The sequence below is a fragment of the Macaca fascicularis genome, chromosome 10 (assembly GCF_037993035.2).
Source record: "Macaca fascicularis isolate 582-1 chromosome 10, T2T-MFA8v1.1".
Taxonomy (NCBI): domain Eukaryota; kingdom Metazoa; phylum Chordata; class Mammalia; order Primates; family Cercopithecidae; genus Macaca; species Macaca fascicularis.
The window spans coordinates 10,845,377-10,868,445 of NC_088384.1; the positions used below are offsets into that span (position 1 = coordinate 10,845,377).

The 23,069-nt window shown below is 42.3% G+C and overlaps 1 protein-coding gene across 5 annotated transcripts in view; it reads left to right on the plus strand.

Annotated features, from left to right (window-relative positions):
* The window catches only part of SLC25A17 (solute carrier family 25 member 17), a 55,585-nt gene that overhangs the window by 25,483 nt on the left and 7,033 nt on the right, over nt 1-23,069 (plus strand). For 2 of the 5 annotated variants that reach the window (XM_005567180.5, XM_065522093.2), the window contains 6 exons: nt 3,047-3,113; nt 5,228-5,379; nt 17,100-17,216; nt 18,879-19,024; nt 19,117-19,212; nt 22,529-22,611. In XM_005567180.5, the coding sequence (XP_005567237.3) occupies nt 3,047-3,113; nt 5,228-5,379; nt 17,100-17,216; nt 18,879-19,024; nt 19,117-19,212; nt 22,529-22,611 (661 nt within the window). Of the gene's footprint in view, nt 1-3,046; nt 3,114-5,227; nt 5,380-8,419; nt 8,766-11,273; nt 11,368-17,099; nt 17,217-18,878; nt 19,025-19,116; nt 19,213-22,528; nt 22,612-23,069 lie in introns of those variants that run through there. The other 3 variants (XM_065522092.2, XM_045363569.3, XM_065522094.2) reach the window with 3 other exon arrangements.

The window sequence follows — 23,069 nt, forward strand, 5'->3', positions numbered from 1 at the left end:
TTCCTGGATGAGTCATAGCCTCAGCCATTTTCTAATCTAAGAACCTGAGTGGGCTTGCATTAATAATTTTGAATCGTTGACAATCCTTTTCTAAGAAGCCATATGACTTTTTTAAGGCACACAGTGGAGAGTTTTTTGAGGGAGTTAGATGGTCTCAAAAGAAGAGGCAGGAACATACTGGAGCCACATACTCAATGCCATTGCTAATGTAGGCATGTAGTCCTAATCTGCCTTTGCAGCTTCATAGTACTCTACAACTCACTGTGATTCTTGCCTGTTTTTTCCTCAGATTTGTTCAAGTTGAAATTGTAAACCTATGCCAGAAATTGCATGAAGAGATGAGTAAGATTAGCTTCGAATAGTAATAATTCAAAGGTTAAACGCTTCATGCCTACTATTTTTGGTTAATTTTAGAGTTTTTGGATAAATAATTTTATTCAAAAGGCAAAATATATAAAAAGGTATACAGTGCAGTGAAAATGCTCACTCTTAGTCTGCCCTGTCTCCCTTTCCTCTTCACTGCAGGTAACATGTTTATCAGTTTCTTGAGTAGCCTTGCAGACTTTCTTCATGGGATAACAAGCAAATAAGAATATATAGTCTTAATTTTCTCTCTTTTTTACACAAACAGCATACTTTACATGCTGTCCTGTACTTTGAACTTTTCACTTAACAATATGTTTTAGATGCCTTCCGAATCAGCGCATTGGGAGCGTCTTCGTCTGTCTTACAGCCGTGGAGTGTTGCATGGTGTGAATGCACCATAATCTGTGTCACCCTTCCCCATTGTAGATTCTTGGGTTGTTTCCACCCTTTTGTTATTACAGAAATGATGTAAGAATAGATTTGTTCCTATGCCACGTTGTTTCTGTGAATTCTATGGGATAAATTCCCAGATGTAGGATTACTGCATTGAAGGGTAATTGTGTTTGTAATTTTGATGGTTATTGCCAGATTGCCTTCTTTTTTTTGAGACAGAGTCTCTCTCTGTCGCCCAGGTTGGAGTGCAGTGGCGTAATCTCGACTCACTGCAACCTCCGCCTCCTGGATTCACGTGATTCTCCTGTCTCAGTGTCCCGAGTAACTGGGATTACAGCCTTGCGCCACCCTATCCAGCTAATTTTTGTATTTTTAGTAAAGACGGGGTTTCGCCATATTGGCCAGGCTGGTCTCAAACTCCTGACCTCAGGTGATCCGCCCGCCTCGGCCTTCCAAAGTGCTGGGATTACAGGCGTGAGCCACCGCGCCCGGCCTCAGATTGCCTTCTATAGGGGTTTGGCCAGTTTGCCATCCCGCAAGCCATACTGGTACCAATTTTAATTCTTAGGAAATTGGTTAATTTGCATATTTTATGTTCTAAAATTGCTTTTCAGGTATGGGTAGGAAATTTGAGGTTAGTTAAGGTGAGTTTTGTTTTCAGTGAGAATGCCAGGAAAAACACAGTCCTCATCCTTTTGAGACTTTTTATTTTTTAGATTAGGAGACAGAACACAAGGCTAAAACCCTTTAAGAAACTTGAATTTTAGGTTGGACATGGTGGCTGATGCCTGTAATCCCAGCACTTTGGGAGGCCGAGGCGAGTGGATAACAAGGTCAGGAGTTCGAGACCAACCTGGCCAGCATGGTAAAATCCCATCTCTACTAAAAAAAAAAAAAAAAAAAAAAAATTAGCTGGGCATGGTGGCAGGAGCCTGTAGTCCCAGCTACTCAGGAGGCTAAGGCAGGAGAATTGCTTGAACCCAGGAGGCAGAGGTTGCAGTGAGCTGAGACCACACCACTGCACTGCAGCCTGGGTGACAAAGCGAGACTCTGTCTCAAAATAAAAAAAGAAAAAAGAAACTTGAATTTTAATACTGGCTTTGCTGCCATCCACATCTGTCCTTCCAGCTTTTGTGTCTATAGCCTCTCCTATAAAAGGTAGAGAGTAATTTATTTCCTCTCTGCTTTATAAGATGCTAAAATGAGAAAATATGTACATTAATTGAATAAAACAAGAGAGCTTTATGAAATACAAGAAATATATTAGGCTTGGTGCGGTGGCTCACGCCTGTAATCCCAGCACTTTCGGAGGCTAAGGCAGACAGATCATGAGGTCAGGAGATCAAGAACATCCTGGCTAACACAGTGAAACCCTGTCTCTACTAAAAATACAAAAAATTAGCCGGGTGTGGTGGCGGGCGCCTGTAGTCCCAGCTACTTGGGAGGCTGAGGCAGGAGAATGGCGTGAACCCGGGAGGCGGAGCTTGCAGTGAGCCAAGATTGCGCCACTGCACTCCAGCCTGGGCAACAGAGCAAGACTCCGTCTCAAAAAAAAAATAAAAGAAATTGCTTCTGTCATGTCTTTTCCTTTGGAAATTAGGAATTACATTAGATTGCTTTATGGTTCATGAGTAACAGATGAAGGCCAAGGGATCTGCAGTGGGAATTTAGCACATGGTCACACAGGCGGATCATTTAGTTCTGGGGCAACCTAGGGAGCTCAAAGGTGAGGTAAATGGCATTTTAGTGAAACTTGCTGATGCTGACAATTATAATTCTCAAAGGATTTAGTTTAAACATACACAGGCCAGGTGTGGTGGCTCATGCCTGTAATCCCAGCACTTTGGGAGTCCAAGGCATGAGGATCCCTTGAGCCCCAGAGTTTGAGACCACCCTGGGCAATATAGTGAGACTCCGTCTCTAAAAATATTAAAAAATAGACGGGGCACAGTGGCTCATGCCTGTAATCCCAGCACTTTGGGAGGCCGAGTTGGGCAGATCACCTGAGGTCAGGAGTTCGAGACCAGCCTTACCAAAATAGCGAAACCCCACCTCTACTAAAATACAAAAATTATCTGGACATGGTGGTGTGCACCTGTAATCCCAGCTACTTGGGAGGCTGTGACAGGAGAATAGCTTGGACTCAGGAGGTGGAGGTTGCAGTGAGCTGAGATCACGCCACTGCACTCCAACCTGGGTGTCAGAGTGAGACTCTGTCTCAAAAAAAAAAAAAAAAAAAAAAAAATTTAATTAATAAATAAAAAACATGCATTGTTTGGTCTTGTAGTTGATGAGAAAAGAAAATCCAAAACTACACACATGGTGCTCCTGGAGATCATTAAAGAAGAAGGACTGTGAGTACTAACTCATTTCACCTTTGTTAAACAAAGCAACTTGTTAGGAGATTCCTGTGCCTCCAGTAGAGTTATGCTTACTTTCTATCTATTCTCATAGCACTATAATGTTGTAAATTTATAATTGCCTGATTTATAAGTACATAATTGTTTTCAGTTTCTTAAAGATCTGTAGTAAGGCATTTGATTCTTTTTATTTATTTATTTTTGTACAATATTTATCTTAAGCCATTTGATTCTTGATCATGGAGTCTTCCATGAAACTAAAATGTATTGTTTTATATACAGTAAACAGAAAAAAATGTAATAGTTGTTTAGTTCATTCCTGTCAGGTGCATTAAGACAGATGATGTACTTCTTTTTTTTAGCTTTTTATTGGAAATAATTTTAAATTTACAAAAATTTGCAAAACTAAACTTAGTACAAAGAAGACAAGTATATGCTTTACCCAGATTCATCTGTTAACATCTTTTCCTTTTTGTTTTACCATTTTTGCTCATGCTCTCTCTCTCCCACCTCTCTTTTCTCCTTCTTACTCACACCACACACAAATTTTCTCTGAATTATTTGAGAGTAAGTTACATACATCAAAGCCTTTAGCCCCATGATGTTGACACTTTTAAAGAATACAGTCCGCCTGTAATCCTAGCGTTTTGGGAGGCCAAGGCAGGCGAATCACCTGAGGTCAGGAGTTAGAGACAGCCTGACCAACATGGAGAAACCCCATCTCTACTAAAAATACAAAATTAGCTGGGCATGGTGGTGCATGCCTATAATCCCAGCTACTGTGGAGGCTGAGGCAGGAGAATCACTTGAACCTAGGAGGTGGAGGTTGCAGTGAGCCAGGATCACGCCATTGTACGCCAGCCTGGGCAATTTGGCCGGGCGTGGTGGCTCAAGCCTGTAATCCCAGCACTTTGGGAGGCCGAGATGGGCGGATCACGAGGTCAGGAGATCGAGACCATCCTGGCTAACATGGTGAAACCCCGTCTCTACTAAGAAATACAAAAAATAGCTGGGCGAGGTGGCAGGCGCCTGTAGTCCCAGCTACTCGGGAGGCTGAGGCCGGAGAATGGCGTGAACCCGGGAGGCGGAGCTTGCAGTGAGCTGAGATCCGGCCACTGCACTCCAGCCTGGGCTACAGAGCGAGACTCCGTCTCAAAAAAAAAAAAAAAAAAGAATGTTTCTCATTTTAAGTTTGCCTCACATTTCCTCATGATTCCATTGAGGTTGTACATTCTTGGCCTGAATAATGCACAGGTGATATTGTGTCCTCAAGGTATCACATCTTGACTCACATATTGTCTGCCTGCCCTTGGTTGGCTAATTATAATTTCTTAAATTTGATTTGGCCACTGTGCGATTACTTTTTTCTTCTCTTGCAACTGTAAGCAGTCTATGTGGAGATACTTTAAAACAATACAAATATCCTGCGCCTTGTCAACATTTCTCCGCTAAATTTACCACGAAGTTGCAAAATGACAACTTTCCAACTCCAGCATTGCCTCCACAGTGGCAATTTTACCAGTGTTGGCATTCTGCTATAAGCAGGACTTCCCCTTCTCCTTCATTTATTTATCTACTTATTATTGGTATAGACTCAGAAATGTCTATTTTTCAGTGGTTTACAATTGATTACTTAATTATTTTGGTATTCAAATTGCCCCAGATTTGGCCTGTAGCCAAATCCTGTGAGCTCCTGTGCCCTTATGAATTCCATCTTTTTTTTTTTTTTCCGGTACTTATTTTCTATAATTACTTCATTTTAACTGTTCTTGCCCTGTCATAAAACATGAATGGTACTCTATTAACTAACAGCCATAAGGAAGTTGTCTCTAATTTTATATACCATTGTTACTAAAGAAAATTAAGGGAGGGAATTAATAAATCAGTCACACTTTGTGTTGTTTCTTTGGTATCATTAGTGCTAGAATAGATTCCTTGATTTGGACATCCTTCAGAATGTGAGGTGTTTGTACAGTTTGGAGTCGCTTGTATTCTTGTAGGAGTGAAGCTTGAGACCATGTGAGTGATGGTCAGCCTTTCCTAGGATTTCTCTGCCAATTTCTAATTTGTCCATGACCTTTACTTTGCTTATTGTGTTTTTCCCCTAGCCTGGCACCATATCGAGGGTGGTTTCCAGTGATTTCCAGTCTCTGCTGCTCCAATTTTGTCTATTTCTACACTTTTAATAGCCTCAAAGCAGTCTGGGTCAAAGGTCAACGTTCTACCACTGGAAAAGATCTGGTAGTTGGGTTTGTTGCAGGTAACAAGGTTTTCTGGGTATAAAATGTTTTTATATTTACCTTGTGGTTTTATATACTCTAAGAGGTTATTTAGCCCAAACTAATGCTTACAAAGAATATAGCCAGTTTTCCAACTTGGTCTTTTTTTTTTTTTTAAATGTGTTAAAAAACATGTGACATAAAATTTACCATGTTAATAATTTTAAGTGTAAGATCAGTAGTGTTAAATATGTTCACAATGTTGTGAAACAAATCTCCAGTACTTTTGCATATTGCAGACCTGATTCTATTCTCATTAAACTCCCCTTTTCCCTCTCCCTCAGCCCCTAGTAACCACCATTCTACTTTCAGTTTCTAAGAATTTGACTACTTTAGATACTTGATACCAGTCGAATCATATACTACTTGTTTTTCTTGTGACTGGCTTATTTCACTTAGTATAATGTCTTTGACTTTCATCCATGCCATATAGCATGTACTATGACTTCCTTACTTTTTTATGACTGAATCCATTATATGTGTATAATGGATCACATTCTGTTTATCCATTCATCTGTTAATGGGCACTTAAGTTGCTTCCATCTTTTCACTATTGTGAGTAGTGCTATGAAAATGAGTGTGTAGCTATCTATTTGAGAGCCTGCTTTTCATTCTTTTGGATATATACCCAGAAATGGGATTGCTGGATCATTTGGAATTCTGTTCAGTTTTCTCGGGAACCTCCATACTGTTTTCCATAACACTGTAACATTTATAATCCCACCAACGGTACACAGAAGTTCCCATTTTTCCACATCCTCGCTAACACTTATTTTCTGTTTTATGATAGTAGCCATCCTAATGGGTATGAGGTGATATCTCACTGTGGCTTTGATTTGCATTTCTTTGATGATTAGTGATGTTGAACATCTTTTCATATGTTTGTTGGCCATTTGTATATTATCTTTGCAGAAATGTCTGTTCTGGTTCTTTGTCCATTTTTTAATCAGGTTATTAGATTTTTTTGCTTTAAAGTTATAGGATTTCTGTATGTGGTATAATAAAAAATACATGTGGCCTTTGTCCCTGGTTCCTGGCACAGTTCCTAAAACCATTGGAATTTCCTGAGTGGTAATATCTTTTGTTATTCCTAATGAGCCCCTTTTAACTATCCCTGAGTTTAGGTTAATAAGGTTACTATTGGATGGCTCCTAGATAGCTTCAGGATGGACACTAGTGGCCAGAGGAACCAGCCATGTGCTTAGAGAGAAGGGGGGAGAGGTTGAATTGTGGATAAATAACTCAGGATAGAAGTCTAGGAGTCATCACAGGCTCTTCGTGCCTTCACCCACTCCACATCTGCTTCGCCATCCAGAACCATTGGTCTGTCTCCTCAGTATCTCTTGGATCCATTTCCTCTTCTCCATATCCATATCCATTTCCCCAAATCAAGCCTTATCATTGCTCACCTGGACTATTGCACTAGTCTGATCTTCCCTTTGAGGTCTTCCTCATGAACCCACTTTGCAGTTTTGCAGCCTTTCTAGGAGAGTAGTTTTCAGAGAGTATCACAACTCAAAGAACTCAAGTTTGAGATTTGTTCACTTGGGGAAAAAAAATTAGAATAGTTCCTATACAGAAAAAGACTTGTTTTTTACATAAATTACAACAAATGGCAATCTAGTGGGATCTTCTGTACTTGAGACCAGTTATTTGTAATACCTTGATTTTAATCACTTTAGATTAGTTTATATGTATTTGCATTTGAAAGATTATAACTCACAGGGACCAACTCATATAACTTTCCATGAAACTTCTAATTCATGGACTATATGTTGAAATCTTTTGCTTTTTAAATTGTCCAAAGCTATTTATTTGCTGTCTGCCATCCCATTACCTACCAGATAGATACCACCCTTGTGTTACTCTCTGTGTCCTGTTCGTCTCCTTTCTAGCTCTTTGTGCAGTTTAGGATTACAGCAGACCCCCCATATCTAACAAGCTGGACTGGTATAGTAGGGCAGTTAGCTTTCTTTTTTTACTTTTTTCCACTTGCTTAAAATTTTTTTTCAGGGCTCATGAACAATTTTTTTCTTTTTTCTTTTTTTTCAGGCTCAATTTTAAAAAGTCAAAGTAACACGTATAATAAATAGCCTACTGACCTTAATTGTTGTATTTTAACTTTGAAGTTCACTCTTTCACTTTTTTTTTTTTGAGATGGTGTCTCACTCTGTCTCCCAGGCTGGAGTGCAGTGGCACGACCTTGGATTGCTGCAACCTCCACCTCCTGGGTTCAAGCGATTTTCCTGCCTCAGCCACCTGAGTAGCTAGGATTACAGGCGCCCACCACCATGCCCAGCTAATTTTTTGTATTTTTAGTAAAGACGGGGTTTCACCATGTTGGCCAGGCTGGTCTCAAACTCCTGACCTTAGGTGATCTGCCCGCCTCGGCCTCCCAAAGTGCTAGGATTACAGGCGTGAGCCACTGCGCCCAGCCTGAAGTGTTTTCTTGAGTGTGTGAGAAGAGGGTAGGATTACAGTTGACATATAGGAGAGCCTACCGGTCTGTGTTGTCTGTGAGCATCATCTGTTGTCTTGTCAGAAAATGATCCAAGGCCAGGTGTGGTGGCTCACCCCTGTAATCCCAGCAGTTTGGGAGGTCAAGGCAGGAGATTCATTTGAGCCAGGAGTTTGAAACCAGCCCGGGCAACATAGCAAGACCCCGTCTCTATAAAAAAATAAATTTTGGACCGTACGTGGTGGCTCACACCTGTAATCCCAGCACTTTGAGAGACTGAGGCAGGTGGATCACCTGAGGTCAGGAGTTCTAGAACAGCCTAGCCAACCTGGTGAAACCCCATCTCTACTGAAAATACAAAAAATTAGCCAGGTGTGGTAGCAGGTGCCTGTAATTCCAGCTACTTGGGAGACTGAGGCAGGAGAATTGCTTGAACCTGGGAGGTGGAGGTTGCAGTAAGCCAAGATCATGCCACTGCACTCCAGCCTGGGCAACAAGAGGGAAACTCCATCTCTAAATAAATAAACAAACAAACAAACAAATAAAATATTTTAAAAGGTGGGAGAAGGAGGAAAGAAAATGAAAATGGTCGGGAGACCCAGCTCCTGAGTTGCCGACATCAGGAATCCTCCGTGGCGTGTCATCGGTGTCACCTGGCTTCTGGTGCCCCCCCCCACCCCCCCATGGCAGACAGAGCTCACGCCCCTTCCCACCCCGCAGCTGGTCCAGGGTCCAGGCACCGCGTGGATGGCGGCTCCTTAGGACGCAGGGACCGGGCCACAGCCCATGCCTCGAGCAGACTGCATTACGAGGCATCTACCCTACTCCTGCCGGGACCAAGTGGTGTGGGGCTTCAGCCGTGGCTACAAGCAGCTGGGCATCCCCCCACAGCTAATTTTCCTAAACAAGGTAAATAATCTGCCAGCTGATACATCCAGTGGCATTTATTATGGTTGGGCCAGTGTTGGAAGTAGAGATGGTCAGAAGATGGTGGTGAGCATAGGATGGAACCCATACTATGAAAATACGAAGAAGTCCATGGAACCACATACCATGCATACCTTCAAAGAGCATTTCTTTTTTTTTTTTTTTTTTTTTTTTTTTTTTTTTTTTTTGAGACGGAGTCTTGCTCTGTAGCCCGGGCTGGAGTGCAGTGGCCAGATCTCAGCTCACTGCAAGCTCCGCCTCCCGGGTTTACGCCATTCTCCTGCCTCAGCCTCCGGAGTAGCTGGGACTACAGGCGCCCGCCACCTCGCCCGGCTAGTTTTTTGTATTTTTAGTAGAGACGGGGTTTCACCGTGTTAGCCAGGATGGTCTCGATCTCCTGACCTCGTGATCCGCCCGTCTCGGCCTCCCAAAGTGCTGGGATTACAGGCTTGAGCCACCGCGCCCGGCCTTCAAAGAGCATTTCTATGGGGAAATCCTGCGTGTGGCCATTGTTGGCTACCTCAGACCAGAAAAGAACTTTGATTCATTAGAGTCACTTATTTCAGCAATTCAAGGTGATTTTTGAGGAAGCTAAGAAATGACTAGATTTACCAGAACATTTGAAACTCAAGACAATTTCTTCCAGGTTTCTAGAAGCAAAATAATGAATGACCACTGATGAAAAATCATATTATTTATTCATTCACTGTTTTCTAGTATTTCAGTGTTTTGTTTTTATTTATTTTATTTTTTTGAGACGGAGTCTCACTCTCTCTCCCAGGCTGGAGCACAGTGGTGGCCTGATCTCAACTCACTGCGACCTCTGCCTCCCGGGCTCAAGTGATTCTGCTGCCTCAGCCTCCTGAGTAGCTGGAATTACAGGCGCACACCACCACGCCTGGCTAATTTTTGTATTTTTAGTGGAGACAGAGTTTCACCATGTTGGCCAGGCTGGTCTCGAACTCCTGACCTCAAGTGATCTGCCCACCTCGGTGTCCCGCAGTGCTGGGATCACAGGCGTGAGCCAGTGCGCCCAGTCAGAGCCTCCTAACTGATCTCTCACTTCCTCCTTAGTCCCCTTCAGTCTGTGTTCAGCATGGCAGCCAGTGTGATCATGTTAAAACATTAATGAGGGCTGTGTGCGGTGGCTCATGTCCGTAATCCCAGCAGTTTGGGAGGCTAAGGTGAGAGAATCACTTGAGGCCAGGAGTTTGAGACAGCCTGGGCAACATAGCAAGACCTCATTTCTACAAAAAAAAAAAAAAACAGCTGGGCATGGTAGCATGCACTTGTAGTCCTAGCTATTCAGGAGTCGTTCAGAGTGAGACCCTGTCTCTTAGAAAAAATTTTTAAAAAGTGAATGAGATCATGTCATTTCTCTGTTGAGAGCCGTCCAGTTGCTTACCATCTCACTCAGAGGAAAAGCCAAAGCCCTTACCTTGTCCTGCAAAGCGTGTTTAACCTGGCCGTCCTATTCTCTTTACTTACACGGCTGCAGCCACCCTGACCTCTTTTCTCCTTCCTGAACACTCCTGGCATGTGTCTGCCTGTGTGCCTACTGTGACCTCTGCCTGGTAACCATGTGATTAACTCCTTCACCTCCTTTTAGGTTTTTCCCTAAATGGCCACTGTTAAATGATAAACTTTAGACAAATTATGTTTAACAGAGTTTGTTTTTGTTTTTGTTTTTGTTTTGAGAATGAGTCTCACCCTGTCGCCCAGGCTGGAGTGCAGTGGTGCGGTGGCATGATCTCAGCTCACTGCAACCTCCGCCTCCCAGGTTCAAGCGATTTTCCTGTCTCAGCCTCCCAAGTAGCTGGGACTACAGGCGCATGCCATCATGCCCAAAAAATGAAATTTTTTGTATTTTTAGTAGAGACGGGGTTTCACTGTATTGGCCAGGCTGATCTCAAACTCCCGACCTCAGGTGATCCACCCGCATCAGCCGGGGGATCACCTGAAAAAAGTGCTGGGATTATAGGCGTGAGCCACCATGCCTGGCCTTACAGAGTTTGATCAAGCAAAGAATAATTCACAAATTGGGCAGCCCTCAGAACCAGAAGGTCAGAGTGACCCTGGAGCTGTCACATGGTAGAATATTTATGGACAGAAACAGGAAAGTGACATATAGAAGTCAGAAGTGAGGTTTAAAGACAGCCAGATTAGTTACCACTTGTTTACCTTAATTGAACAGTTGGCTGCCTGTGATTAACTGAAACTCTATGATTGGCACAAGATCCAGGTAGGTTATACTTCACTGTATACTGAGAAACCTTCAAGGTTTTTTTTTTTCTTTTCTTTTTTTTTTTTTTTTTTTGTTGTTGTTGAGACAGGGTCTTGCTCTGTCATCCAGGTGCTGGAGTGCAATGGTGCAGTTTGCTGCAGCCTCCAACTCCTGGGCTTCAGAGATCCCCCTGCCTTGGCCTCCCAAGTAGCTAGGACTACAGGTATGCCACCACACCCAGCTAATTTTTTTTTTATTTTTTGTAGAGATGGGGGTCTTACTGTGTTGCCCAGGCTGGTTTCAAACCCCTGGCCTCAAGCGATTCTCTTGCGTCGACCTTCCAAAGTGCTGGGATTACAGGTATGAGCCACTGCACCCAGCTGAGTATTTATTTTAAAAAATAAAAATAATATTTATTGTACTGATATTAAATCTACCTTCTTAAAGCAACTAGAAACAAAGATGAAACTTAGTACATATGTTTTCTCCCCCCACCCCACAAAGGTATGAGTTAGCAATTCCAAAATGATTTTTTGTATACTTTAGGATAAGTAAATATATTGTGATCCTGGCCTAGTTCCCTTGGACAATAAAGAAAAAGTATATACCCTCTCCCACAAGCCATTTATTCATCATGGTTTGTTCATCAAATATATATTGGGTGTCTAGTATGTGCTAAACACAGTTCTAGATGCTAAGGATATGGCAGTAAATAAAAAATGAAAATCTCTGTCCTCATGAAGCTTACAATCTAATATTATAAGATAGACAATAAACAAGGAAAATACATAGTGTGTTAGAGGATACGGTTACAGACAAAATTTAAGCAAAGAGGGGATAGAGTACTGAGGGTTAGAAAGAGGTACCACCGGCCGGGCGCGATGGCTCGTACTTGTAATCCCAACACTTTGGGAGGCCGAGGCAGGTGGATTACCTGAGGTCAGGAGTTTCAGACCAGCCGGGCCAACATGACAAAACCCCCTCTCTACTAAAAATACAAAAATTAGCTGGGAATGGCAGCACGCACCTGTAATCCCAGCTACTTGGGAGGCTGAGGTAGGAGAATCACTTGAACCCAGGAGGCAGAGGTTGCAGTGAGCAGAGATCGCGCCACTGTACTTCAGCCTGGGAGATGGAGCGAGACTCCATCTCCAAAAAAAAAAAAAAGAAAGAAAAAAAGAGGTACCATTTTAGATAGTGTGGTGTTAAGTTAAAGCTGTATCTACATATTTTAACTTCAGTGCTGGGAGTGGTAAAAAGGTTAAAAATAAATTAGCTGACGTGTGCCTGTAGTCCCAGCCACTTGGGAGGCTAAGGAGGGAGGATCACTTGAGCCCAGGAGTAGGAGACTGCAGCAAGACCATGTCTCAAAAAAACAAAACAAAATAAAATAAATAATTGTAACAGCTAATGGAATACAACAGGTGTGAAAGTGAATTCCTGAGTTTTGAAATTGTAAAGAATAAACTGAATAATCACTTGGTGATTGGGTTAGATTAGTGGTTTTGCTGATTAGCCTCAATCAGCAAAATTGAGGCTGATTTTGACCCACAGGGTCAAATGTGGCATCTAGTGGGTAGAGGCCAGGGAGACTGCTAAACATCCTACACAAGAGCCCACATACACACACAACAAATAATTTTCCACCTCGGCCGGGCGCGGTGGCTCACGCCTGTAATCCCAGCACTTTGGGAGGCCGAGGCGGGCGGATCACAAGGTCAGGAGATCGAGACCATGGTGAAACCCCGTCTCTACTAAAAATACAAAAAATTAGCCGGGCGCGGTTGTGGGCGCCTGTAGTCCCAGCTACTCGGGAGGCTGAGGCAAGAGAATGGCGTGAACCCGGGAGGCGGAGCTTGCAGTGAGCCGAGATCGCGCCACTGCACTCCAGCCTGGGCGACAGAGCGAGACTCCGTCTCAAAAAAAAAAAAAAAAAAAGAAAAAAAAAATAATAATAATTTTCCACCTCAAAATATCGGTAGTGTCACAGTTGGGAGACTCTGGGTTAAAGAATTTTACAATCCTTTGTAATTGTGAGATTCTCTGATTGTAGGTCTTCTCTTTTTTTTTTTTTTTTGAGACGGAGTCTCGCTCTGTCTCCCGGGCTGGAGTTGCAATGGCCGGATCTCAGCTCACTGCAAGCTCTGCCTCCCAGGTTCACGCCATTCTCCTGCCTCAGCCTCCCAAGTAGCTGGGACTACAGGCGCCGCCACCTCGCCCGGCTAGTTTTTTTTTTTTTGTATTTTTAGTAGAGACGGGGTTTCACCATGTTCACCAGGTTGGTCTCGATCTCCTGACCTCGTGATCCACCCGTCTCGGCCTCCCAAAGTGCTGGGATTACAGGCTTGAGCCACCACGCCCGGCCAGGTCTTCTCTTTTTCTGAAGGTTGGGAGTTCCTTGAAAATTACTTTTGTGAGTTTTAAACTTCTCTTTATAACAAGTTTTTATGTCTTAATATGTACATATTTTTATAATAATTATAACAGCTTTCTCTCTTCCTGCTGTATTATAATCACTGCAGAAATGAGTTGTATCATCTCTAAGGAGAACTAGGAACAGCATTGTTCTTCAAATTCTTCTTGAAACTTAGAAATTTATTATTTGTTGTATTTTCCCAGAAAAACCAGCCTATAAAGCTTAATATCCTGGGGAATAATTTGGGAACAGAACCTTAACACATAAGTGAAGAGACACTCATTTTTATGAAATTGGAATTTTTACCAATAAACTCTTACTGAATGCCAAAGGTATTATTGTTGTGATAGTTAAAAATGCATTTCTTGCCCTCTGGCCTTAAATCTGGCAAGACAGGTTTGTTCCTGTTGTGTGTAAAGCTTCATTCCTTCCTGCGGAGTCAAGTGAGATTTGTTAGATTTGTGCCTTTGTTTTGCCATTTTCTTATATCCATGGTCGTTGCACATATTTCCCGGAAGTGCATACCCAATTAGCATACTTCACTTGTGTTTTCTCTCCATAACAAAGGAGACTCACTGCTGATAAAACTATCAAGATTTCAGGAGTAAATAGCTGTGTTCTAATTGTTCCTTGATTTAGTGAATAATTTCAGTGTGTTCAATTACTGTTCTTCATCTCTTAATTTTGGTTTATTCTTTCTTGTAAATGATTTGTTACATAAAAGAAAGAAAGAAAATAGAATTGTAGACATTAGAATTAGAAAAAAAAACAGTCTTCTGCCCTTTGGTAGGTAAAGTATTAATTTGTATGCCCACTTTAGACTGAAGTAGCACCCACAGCTTGGAACTGGCGGAAGATTTTTCTTTTTTGTTTGTTTGTTTGTTTGTTTTTGAGATGGAGTCTCACACTGTCACCCAGGCTGGAGTGCAGTGGCGCAATCTCGGCTCACTGCAACCTCCGCCACCCGGGTTCAAACGATTCTCCTGCCTCAGCCTCCCGAGTAGCTGAGATTACAGGCACCTGCCACCATGCCCTGCTAAGTTTTGTATTTTTAGTAGAGACGGGGTTTCACCATGTTGGCCAGGCTGGACTCTAACTCCTGACCTCGTGATCCACCTGCCTCAGCCTCCCAAAGTGCTGGGATTCCAGGCGGGAGCCGCCGCGCCTGGCCGGAACTGGCAGAAGAGTTACACGGGCTTATAAAAAAGCAGACAATTTTCTTTGTCCTTTGGGCCTGTCAGGGGTTGGTACTCACGAATGGTTTGTGGCATGCTTCTCTCAGTGGAATGCTGACCTTTGCTTGATGATACAGGTTGCAAGTTTTAGTAAAGTTTTGGATTCCCAAGTATTTTGAGTAGCTTCTCTCAGAACCCATAAAATTATAGTGGTTAAAAAGTACTCCTCCATTTATTTTGACTTAGAGGGTGAAAAAAGTACTTGAACTTCTCAGATAAAAAGCTTTGAAATACCAAATGTTCTTACAAGGACTTTATAATCTGTTATGTAAGTAATGTAGTTCATTTTTGTACTTGAGGTTGTCCTTTAGAAGAATCCTTTTAGTTTTTCTGCTTGTGTTAATAATGGGGATAGGAAAGCAGTTTTGTTGTTGTTGTTGTTGTTGTTGTTGTTTAATAAGAAAAGGTCTCACTCTGTTGCCTGGGCTCTGGAGTGCAGTGGCACAATCACAGCTCACTGCAGCCTCAACCTCCTGGGCTGAGGCGATCTTCCCACTTCAGCCTCTTGAGTAGCTGGAACCACAGGAGTGTGCCACCATGCCTGGCTAATTTTTAATATTTTTTTTAGAGATGGAGTCTCCCTCTGTTGCCCAGGCTGCTATTGAACTCCTGGGCTCAAGTGATCCTCCCACATGGGCCTCTCAAAGTGTTTAGATTACAGGCATGAGCCACCACACTGGGTGTGAAAGCAGAATTTTAAAGAATGGTTAGATCTTTATCTTAGTTGCATTGCCCCCTAAGTGTTTTTGTATGTGCCTACCTCTTAAATGAAGAAAATTTTGATTTCTAAAGAATTTATTTAACAGGCAGCATATTTCACTTGTTTAGAAAGGTGGGTGCACTTTGCCTTTCTACCGTATCTGTAGAAGCTTGTAATCTCTGCTCCTGAGCTCTCCTGTCCTCCTTTTCTCTTAAAACAAATGTAGTAGACTGCTCAGTAGCACTTTCTAGTCTGGTTTTTCTGACTGTTAGTTTTTCTCTGTTAAGTGAAGTGTGCATTGCATTGAATAGGAATATGTTCTAAAATCTAGGCAAATAGGAATGTGTTAATATCCTTCTATAATGGCCTCTGGGGCATGGGTGCTTTTGAAAAAATGAGACTAGCAAGACTCTGTAACTAAGGGTTTTTTAGATTATGTATGTATTAGACAATGTATGAATATTTTAAGTTATAACTAAAGATGACTTCTTAATGTTCTGTGAATCTATAAAAATATGACAAATATGACTGATAAAATTATTAGGTGATATCTTTTATTTTGAGAAATGTGCTCTCATAATGCTCCTTAGAGACAGGCAGCAAAATATCTTTAACAACTGTATGCAACCAATGAAAACACTGAATTTGAATCTCTTGGCTGTTTTGTCAAGTTTATCCTTGGTTAGACTGCATTTCCTATATATAATATTTTGAGACTCTTAAAACTTTATTTCTTCAATTGTCTTTAAATGAATTTTAGTAAAAGACTTCTCTTCCTTAGGATTTTTTTCTCTTGGTTCTTCAGATCTTGAATAGAGCCAGAGAGCTGGATGTGCACTTTTTTACTGAGTTTGTTCATTGCTTCATTTGTTCCACTATTTATTTAACAAATATTTATTTATAAAGTATATACCATGTGTCAGGCACTTTGTTACAATTCTATCTGGTATTTTTTTTTTAATCATTTCAGGACTGGTGAGGAATATTTTAATATCTCAAGATGGTGTTAAATTGGGATCATGTGTTTTCAAAAAAGAAGCACCTGGCTCATTGTATTGTTCTACTCTGAGGCAACCTTGGGGGGCCAAGATCCCCATCTTTAAGCTTGTAAGGATCATGATGCTTGTGAAGCTGTTTCAGGTGTTTTGTGACACTTAACTGATGCTTGCTGCCTGCCTATCCTAATTCTCTAAGCAATGAGGAACTCTTCAGTGAGCTGTCTCTGTGAAGGCATTTTTAAATGTCACCACTTCCTGTCCCACCCCTGTCACTCATTGTACCAGATCCATACTCACTTCAAACCATGTGAGCTACTTAAGAGTTGTAAATTGTGTGTTTTATCTGATATTGTTATGGACTTAGCATGTTAGGTATAAGCCACTCCCATCTCTAAAGCTGTTACGTTAAAATTATATTTAAAGCTATGACTATATCGCAATTGCTACTTTGAATGGTATGTAAATTGACATATAGATTGCCTATTGTACAAATGAGGGAACTTGTTGCTCTTCATCTGGAGAGGTGCTGCTGCCAGCCATTTTGCTCTCAGCAAAGCTTCCAAATCGCTTCTAACAGTAGTGGCTTGTGTTGTACCCTGGCACAAAGAAACACCTTACCTTAGGTCTCCTAAGAGGTCAGTGACAGAGATATAAATGGAATATTAGTATGTAGCTTTAAAACAGCAAAGCTTAAAAGCTGACATTTTGCTTTCCCTTTTTCTCTCCATCTTTCTTTTTTAAAGGAGTAGTTAACGTGTTGCTAACAACTCCACTCTGGGTGGTAAACACCAGACTGAAGCTGCAAGGGGCAAAATTCAGGAATGAAGACATTGTACCAACGAACTACAAAGGTATCATTGGTAAGTATCTCTTCACAGAATTTCTATTTCAGGGTTTTCTTTCTTCTTTGTATCTGGAATATGTTGCCACATAAAGCTACATAACGTATCCTTTGCCCGCTTTTTGATGGGATGTTTGATTTTTTTTCTTGTAAATTTGTTTAAGTTCTCTGTAGATTCTGGATATTAGCCCTTTGTCACATGGGTAGATTGCAAAAATTTTCTCCCATTCTATAGGTTGCCTGTTCACGCTGATGGTAGTTTCTTTTGCTGTGCAGAAGCTCTTTAGTTTAATTAGATCCCATTTGTCTATTTTGGCTTTTGTTTCCATTGCTTTTACCTAATGTAAATGACGAGTTAATGGGTGCAGCATGCCAATATGGCACATGTATCTGTATGTAACAAACCTGCATGTTGTGCACATGTACCCTAGAACTTAAAGTATAATTTTAAAAAAAAATAGCTACATAACAGACAACCTCAAATCTCGGCATTCATCAATAACATTTTTTTTTAACACATGTGTCTGTGGATTGACGTGGATTTGGCTCATCTAGGCTGAGCCTAGCCTAACAGTCTCAGTTCACATGTCTCTCCTCTTTCTGGGACGAGCATGAGCATATTCTTCTCATTGTGATGGCAAAAGGTCCAAGAGGACACACCCAACAGTATAAACACCTTTCAACCCTGTTGGCACCTTGTCTGCTGACATCCCAGTGGCCAAAGCACATCACATAGCCAAACCCAAGACCAGGGGTAGAGAATTATGCTGCTCCCAAGGAGTATCAGTGGGAGGGGATGAATATTTTTGAAGAATAATCTATACTTTTTTATTCTAGTGTTGTCTTTGGATAGACACCAGATTGGTATCTGGTATCTTTGAGCTTCTGCCTTTCAATAGTACGACACTGCCAGGTTCTCCTTTCCCATACATCAATCTTTGTAGTGAAATAGTGGTTTTTAAAAGTCAAATCCTGTATAATAAACTCCAGGAAACGATCTTATCTTTTCTTGTACTGGACTTTTTTGTGAAAGATGTGGGCTCACTTCACAGTTTTGTGTAATCCAGAATTCCCAGTGATGCTGATAATGACTTAGGAGAATTGGACGTTCTAACTCCGGATCGTCAGGAACAGTTGCCTGTGATTGAAGTTGGTCTCTCAATAACTTGGTGACTGTCAGTGTCTGATTATCAAAAAGTAATTAACTGATAAACTTGCCCCCAAACTATCATTGCAAGAAATACATCTTGTTTTGTTTTGTTTTGTTTTTTTTGAAACGGAGTCTTGCTCTGTCACCCAGGCTGGAGTGCAGTGGTACAATCTTGACTCACTGCAACCTCTGCCTCGCGGGTTCAAGCAATTCTCCTGCCTCAGCCTCCCAAGTAGCTGGGATTACAGGCGCGTGCCACCACACCTAGCTGATTTTTGTATTTTTAGTAGAGACAGGGTTTCACCACGCTGGCCAGGCTGGTCTCGAACTCCTGAACTCGTGATCCACCCGCCTCAGCTTCCCAAAGTGCTGGGACTACAGGCATGAGCCATTGTACCCAGCTGCCAGAAGGAGATCTTTATAGAACCAGTATGGTTTGTGTTCTGGGTACATTTGAACGGAATTCACGTTGTCTTCTCTAGTTAGGGGGTTGTCATCATGCTTTTCAAAAGTCCCTGATTTCTTGTTTAGATGCTTTTCATCAGATCATTCGAGATGAAGGAATCTCGGCTTTATGGAATGGCACATTTCCCTCATTGCTGTTGGTCTTCAATCCTGCCATCCAGTTCATGTTCTATGAAGGTTTAAAACGGCAGCTTTTAAAGAAACGGATGAAGGTAATCCCTGATTTTGAAAGCAGTAAAATAATTCTCTCTGACACCTTCTTGTTGACTTGATTGATATGGTTTGTTCTTTCTTTGCTTTCCAGCTTTCTTCCTTGGATGTGTTCATCATTGGTGCAGTAGCCAAAGCGATTGCCACCACGCTTACCTATCCCATGCAGACGGTACAGTCAATTCTGAGGGTGAGTGCTGGAGTTCTTTTCGCATCTGGTCAAACAGCATTCTAATATATGTGGTCTCTTGATTTAAAACAGTGTTAATAAAGCAATAAAGCAGTTAGTTGGTATGCCAGAGTATTCCTTATCCATTTATTTTTCTTTTCTTTTCTTTTCTTTTTTTGAGACAGGATCTCCCTCTGTCACCCATGCTGGAGTACTGTGGTGCGACATGGGTCTCTATAGCCTCGACCTCCTAGGCACAAGCAGTCCTCCTGCCTCAGCCGCCCAAGTAGCTGAGACTACAGGCATACACCACCTTGTCCAGCTAATTAAATTTTTTTTTTTCTGAAGATGAGGTCTCACCATGTTTTCCAGGCTTGTCTCAAAGTCCTGGACTAAAGCGATCCTCCTGCCTTGGCCTTCCAAAGTGCTGGGATTATAGGCATGAACCATTGTGCCTGGCCCCCATTTTTTTATTTGATATTCTGCTTAACTAGGCTGGCTGTCATTGGTTTAGAATGAAGTTTGCATTTGTGATTTCTTAGGTAACATAATGTCTCAGAAAACACAAATGTGGAGACAAGTTCTTTAAAGACCTCAGGAAAGCATAACTTTGCTTCCTTCTCATTCAAGTTTATTGGTTTGGTGCCCCAGGGGGGATTATCCTTTACAAAGTCAGAGGCTGATTCCTTTAGTTCACTCAGGAAGAATGAATGATTTAGCTTTTCTGAAGCACTCTCAAATTTCTGTTTTTTAATTCATTCAGTTATTTATCTGTTCAAATATTGACTAAGCATCTGCACTGTGGGAGGAACTGGGCATGCAGTGGTAAATAAAAGTCATAATCCCTGTCCTCATGGAGCTAGTGGAAGTTAGAATGAACAGGTAAACAAATAAAATAAATAGGTAATTACAAATTGAAAAAAGAGCTATAAAGGAAATTATTTACTGGAGAGGGGCATGGTGGGGATCTTCTTAGATAGCATGATTGGAGGTGGGCTTCTTTGAGAAGGGATGTTTAAATCAAGATGCAAAGGAGGGTAAGGCCCTAGCCAGGCACAGTGGAGGAAAGTGCATTCCAGGCGGGGGGGGCATGATGTGTGTATTAGTCTTTTCTCATGCTGCTCTAAAGGACTGCCTGAGACTGGGTAATTTGTAAAGGAAAGAGATTTAATTGACTCACGTTTCAGCATGGCTGGGAGGCCTCAGGAAACTTACAATCATGGCAGAAGGGGAAGCAAACATGTCCTTCTTCACATGGCTGCAGCACGGACAAGTGCAGGGGGAACTCCTCCTATAAAACCATCAGATCTCGTGAGACTTACTACCACAAGAACAGTATAGGGGAAACCGCCCCCATAATTCAGTTATCTCCACCTGGCCCTGCCCTTGACATGTGGGGATTATTACAATTCAAGGTGAGATTTGGATGGGGACACAGCCAAACCATATCAATGTACTAAGAATTTGGTGCATCCTAGGGACTGAAAGAAGGCCTCTATGGCAGTAGAGTGGCTCAGGGTGAGATTACAAGAGTAGCAGGGAAACCGTAGGTGAGGAATGTGGATTTTTTATCCTCAGCACTGGAAGCTGAGAATATGTGATGGGAAGGGCTTTAAGCTGGAGAATATGTGCTGTGATTTACAATTGGAGAAGATTGTTGTGGCTATGATGTGGTGAACTGGTCAGAAAGCTAAGAGAGAAAGCCAGGGGCAATCTAGTAGGAGGCCATTTCAGTAATACAGGCGAGAGAGGATGGTGGCCTGGACCATGGTGGCGGCACTAAAGAGGAGAGGAATGGGATAAGGACAGATGCAAGATCTGTTTTGAAGAAAAATTTCAAAAGGCTTGTTGCTAGATAAAATAGGGGTGTTAGTGAGAGTATTCCAGTTCAGAAAAATTAGTACTTTCTGTTAAAAGCATTTTTACTAATGTATTATTTTAAAATTGGTACTTAATATAAGGGAATTCAGTAGCATCCTTGTAAATGTATTTTAACACTTTTATAATGTAAACACATAATGTGAACAGCTTAGACTGCAGAGGTCCTAAATGATTCGTTTCTCAGAATTTCCTAAAGAAGTGGAAGTTACTACCATCAATATCTAAATCATCATCCTGGGCATATTTTTTTATTTTGAGGTAGAATTTTCCTATACATTTCTATAAAATGAAAATTACTATGCTTGCTTCATTGAAAACTTTTTCTTAGGTCGGACGTGGTAGCTCACGCCTGTAATCCCAGCACTTTGGGAGGCCAAGGCTGATGGATCATTTGAGGTCAGAAATTTGAGACCAGCCTGGCTAACATGGTGAAACCACGTCTCTACTAAAAATACAAAAATTAACCAGGCGTGGTGGTACATGTCTATAATCCCAACTACTCGGGAAGCTGAGGCAGGAGAATTGCTTAAACCTGGGAGGTGGAGCCAAAATTGCGCCACTGCACTCTAGCCTGGGTGGCAGAGTGAGAAGATGTCTCAAAAAAAAAAAAAGAAAAGAAAAGAAAAATTTTTCTTATTTTCGCTTATTTAATTGAAATATTTCACTCAGTTGAAAAATACAGGTTTAATGAAATCTATGGTACTGGCCGGGCGCGGTGGCTCAAGCCTGTAATCCCAGCACTTTGGGAGGCCGAGACGGGCGGATCACGAGGTCAGGAGATCGAGGCCATCCTGGCTAACACGGTGAAACCCCGTCTCTACTAAAAAATACAAAAAACTAACTGGGCGTGGTGGCGGCGCCTGTAGTCCCAGCTACTCAGGAGGCTGAGGCAGGAGAATGGCGTGAACCCGGGAGGCGGAGCTTGCAGTGAGCTGAGATCCGGCCACTGCACTCCAGCCTGGGCAGCAGAGCGAGACTCAGTCTCAAAAAAAAAAAATTAGGCCGGGCGCGGTGGCTCAAGCCTGTAATCCCAGCACTTTGGGAGGCCGAGACGGGCGGATCACGAGGTCAGGAGATCGAGACCATCCTGGCTAACACGGTGAAACCCCGTCTCTACTAAAAAATACAAAAAACTAGCCGGGCGCGGTGGCGGGCGCCTGTAGTCCCAGCTACTCCGGAGGCTGAGGCAGGAGAATGGCGTGAACCCGGGAGGCGGAGCTTGCAGTGAGCTGAGATCCGGCCACTGCACTCCAGCCTGGGGGACAGAGCGAGACTCCGTCTCAAAAAAAAAAAAAAAAAAAAAAAAAAAAAGAAAAAAAGAAATCTATGGTACTAACTGGATAAATTTATTAATGTATGCTATAAGATACTGCTCCAACATAATATCCTCTCCAGATAGTAATGAAGATTTTTAAAAGCAGCAACAGTACTTACTTTTTTTTCCCTCTTTCCTCAGTTTGGGCGTCATAGACTAAACCCAGAAAACAGAACATTGGGAAGTCTTCGGAATATTCTCTATCTTCTTCACCAACGAGTAAGGTGAGCTTTGCAGATGCCTCGCATCCCGTGCTCTCCTTCAGCAGCCGTCTCTGCCAGGGACGGCATTTCCCTCTCTCACACTACTGCCTCGGTCCAAAACCTTTCCCTTGCTTGCTGTGCTTAGACGTTTCCCATTTTAGGAGCCTAGTACAGTATGACAGTATTTTGGGAAATTATGGAAAAGTTCAGGTTGTTATTCTTTGTTAGTTACAAATATACAGAACTCCTGGCCGGGCGCGGTGGCTCAAGCCTGTAATCCCAGCACTTTGGGAGGCCGAGACGGGTGGATCACGAGGTCAGGAGATAAAGACCATTCTGGCGAACACGGTGAAACCCCGTCGCTACTAAAAAATACAAAAAACTAGCCGGGCGAGGTGGCGGGCGCCTGTAGTCCCAGCTACTCGGGAGGCTGAGGCAGGAGAATGGCGTAAACCTGGGAGGCGGAGCTTGCAGTGAGC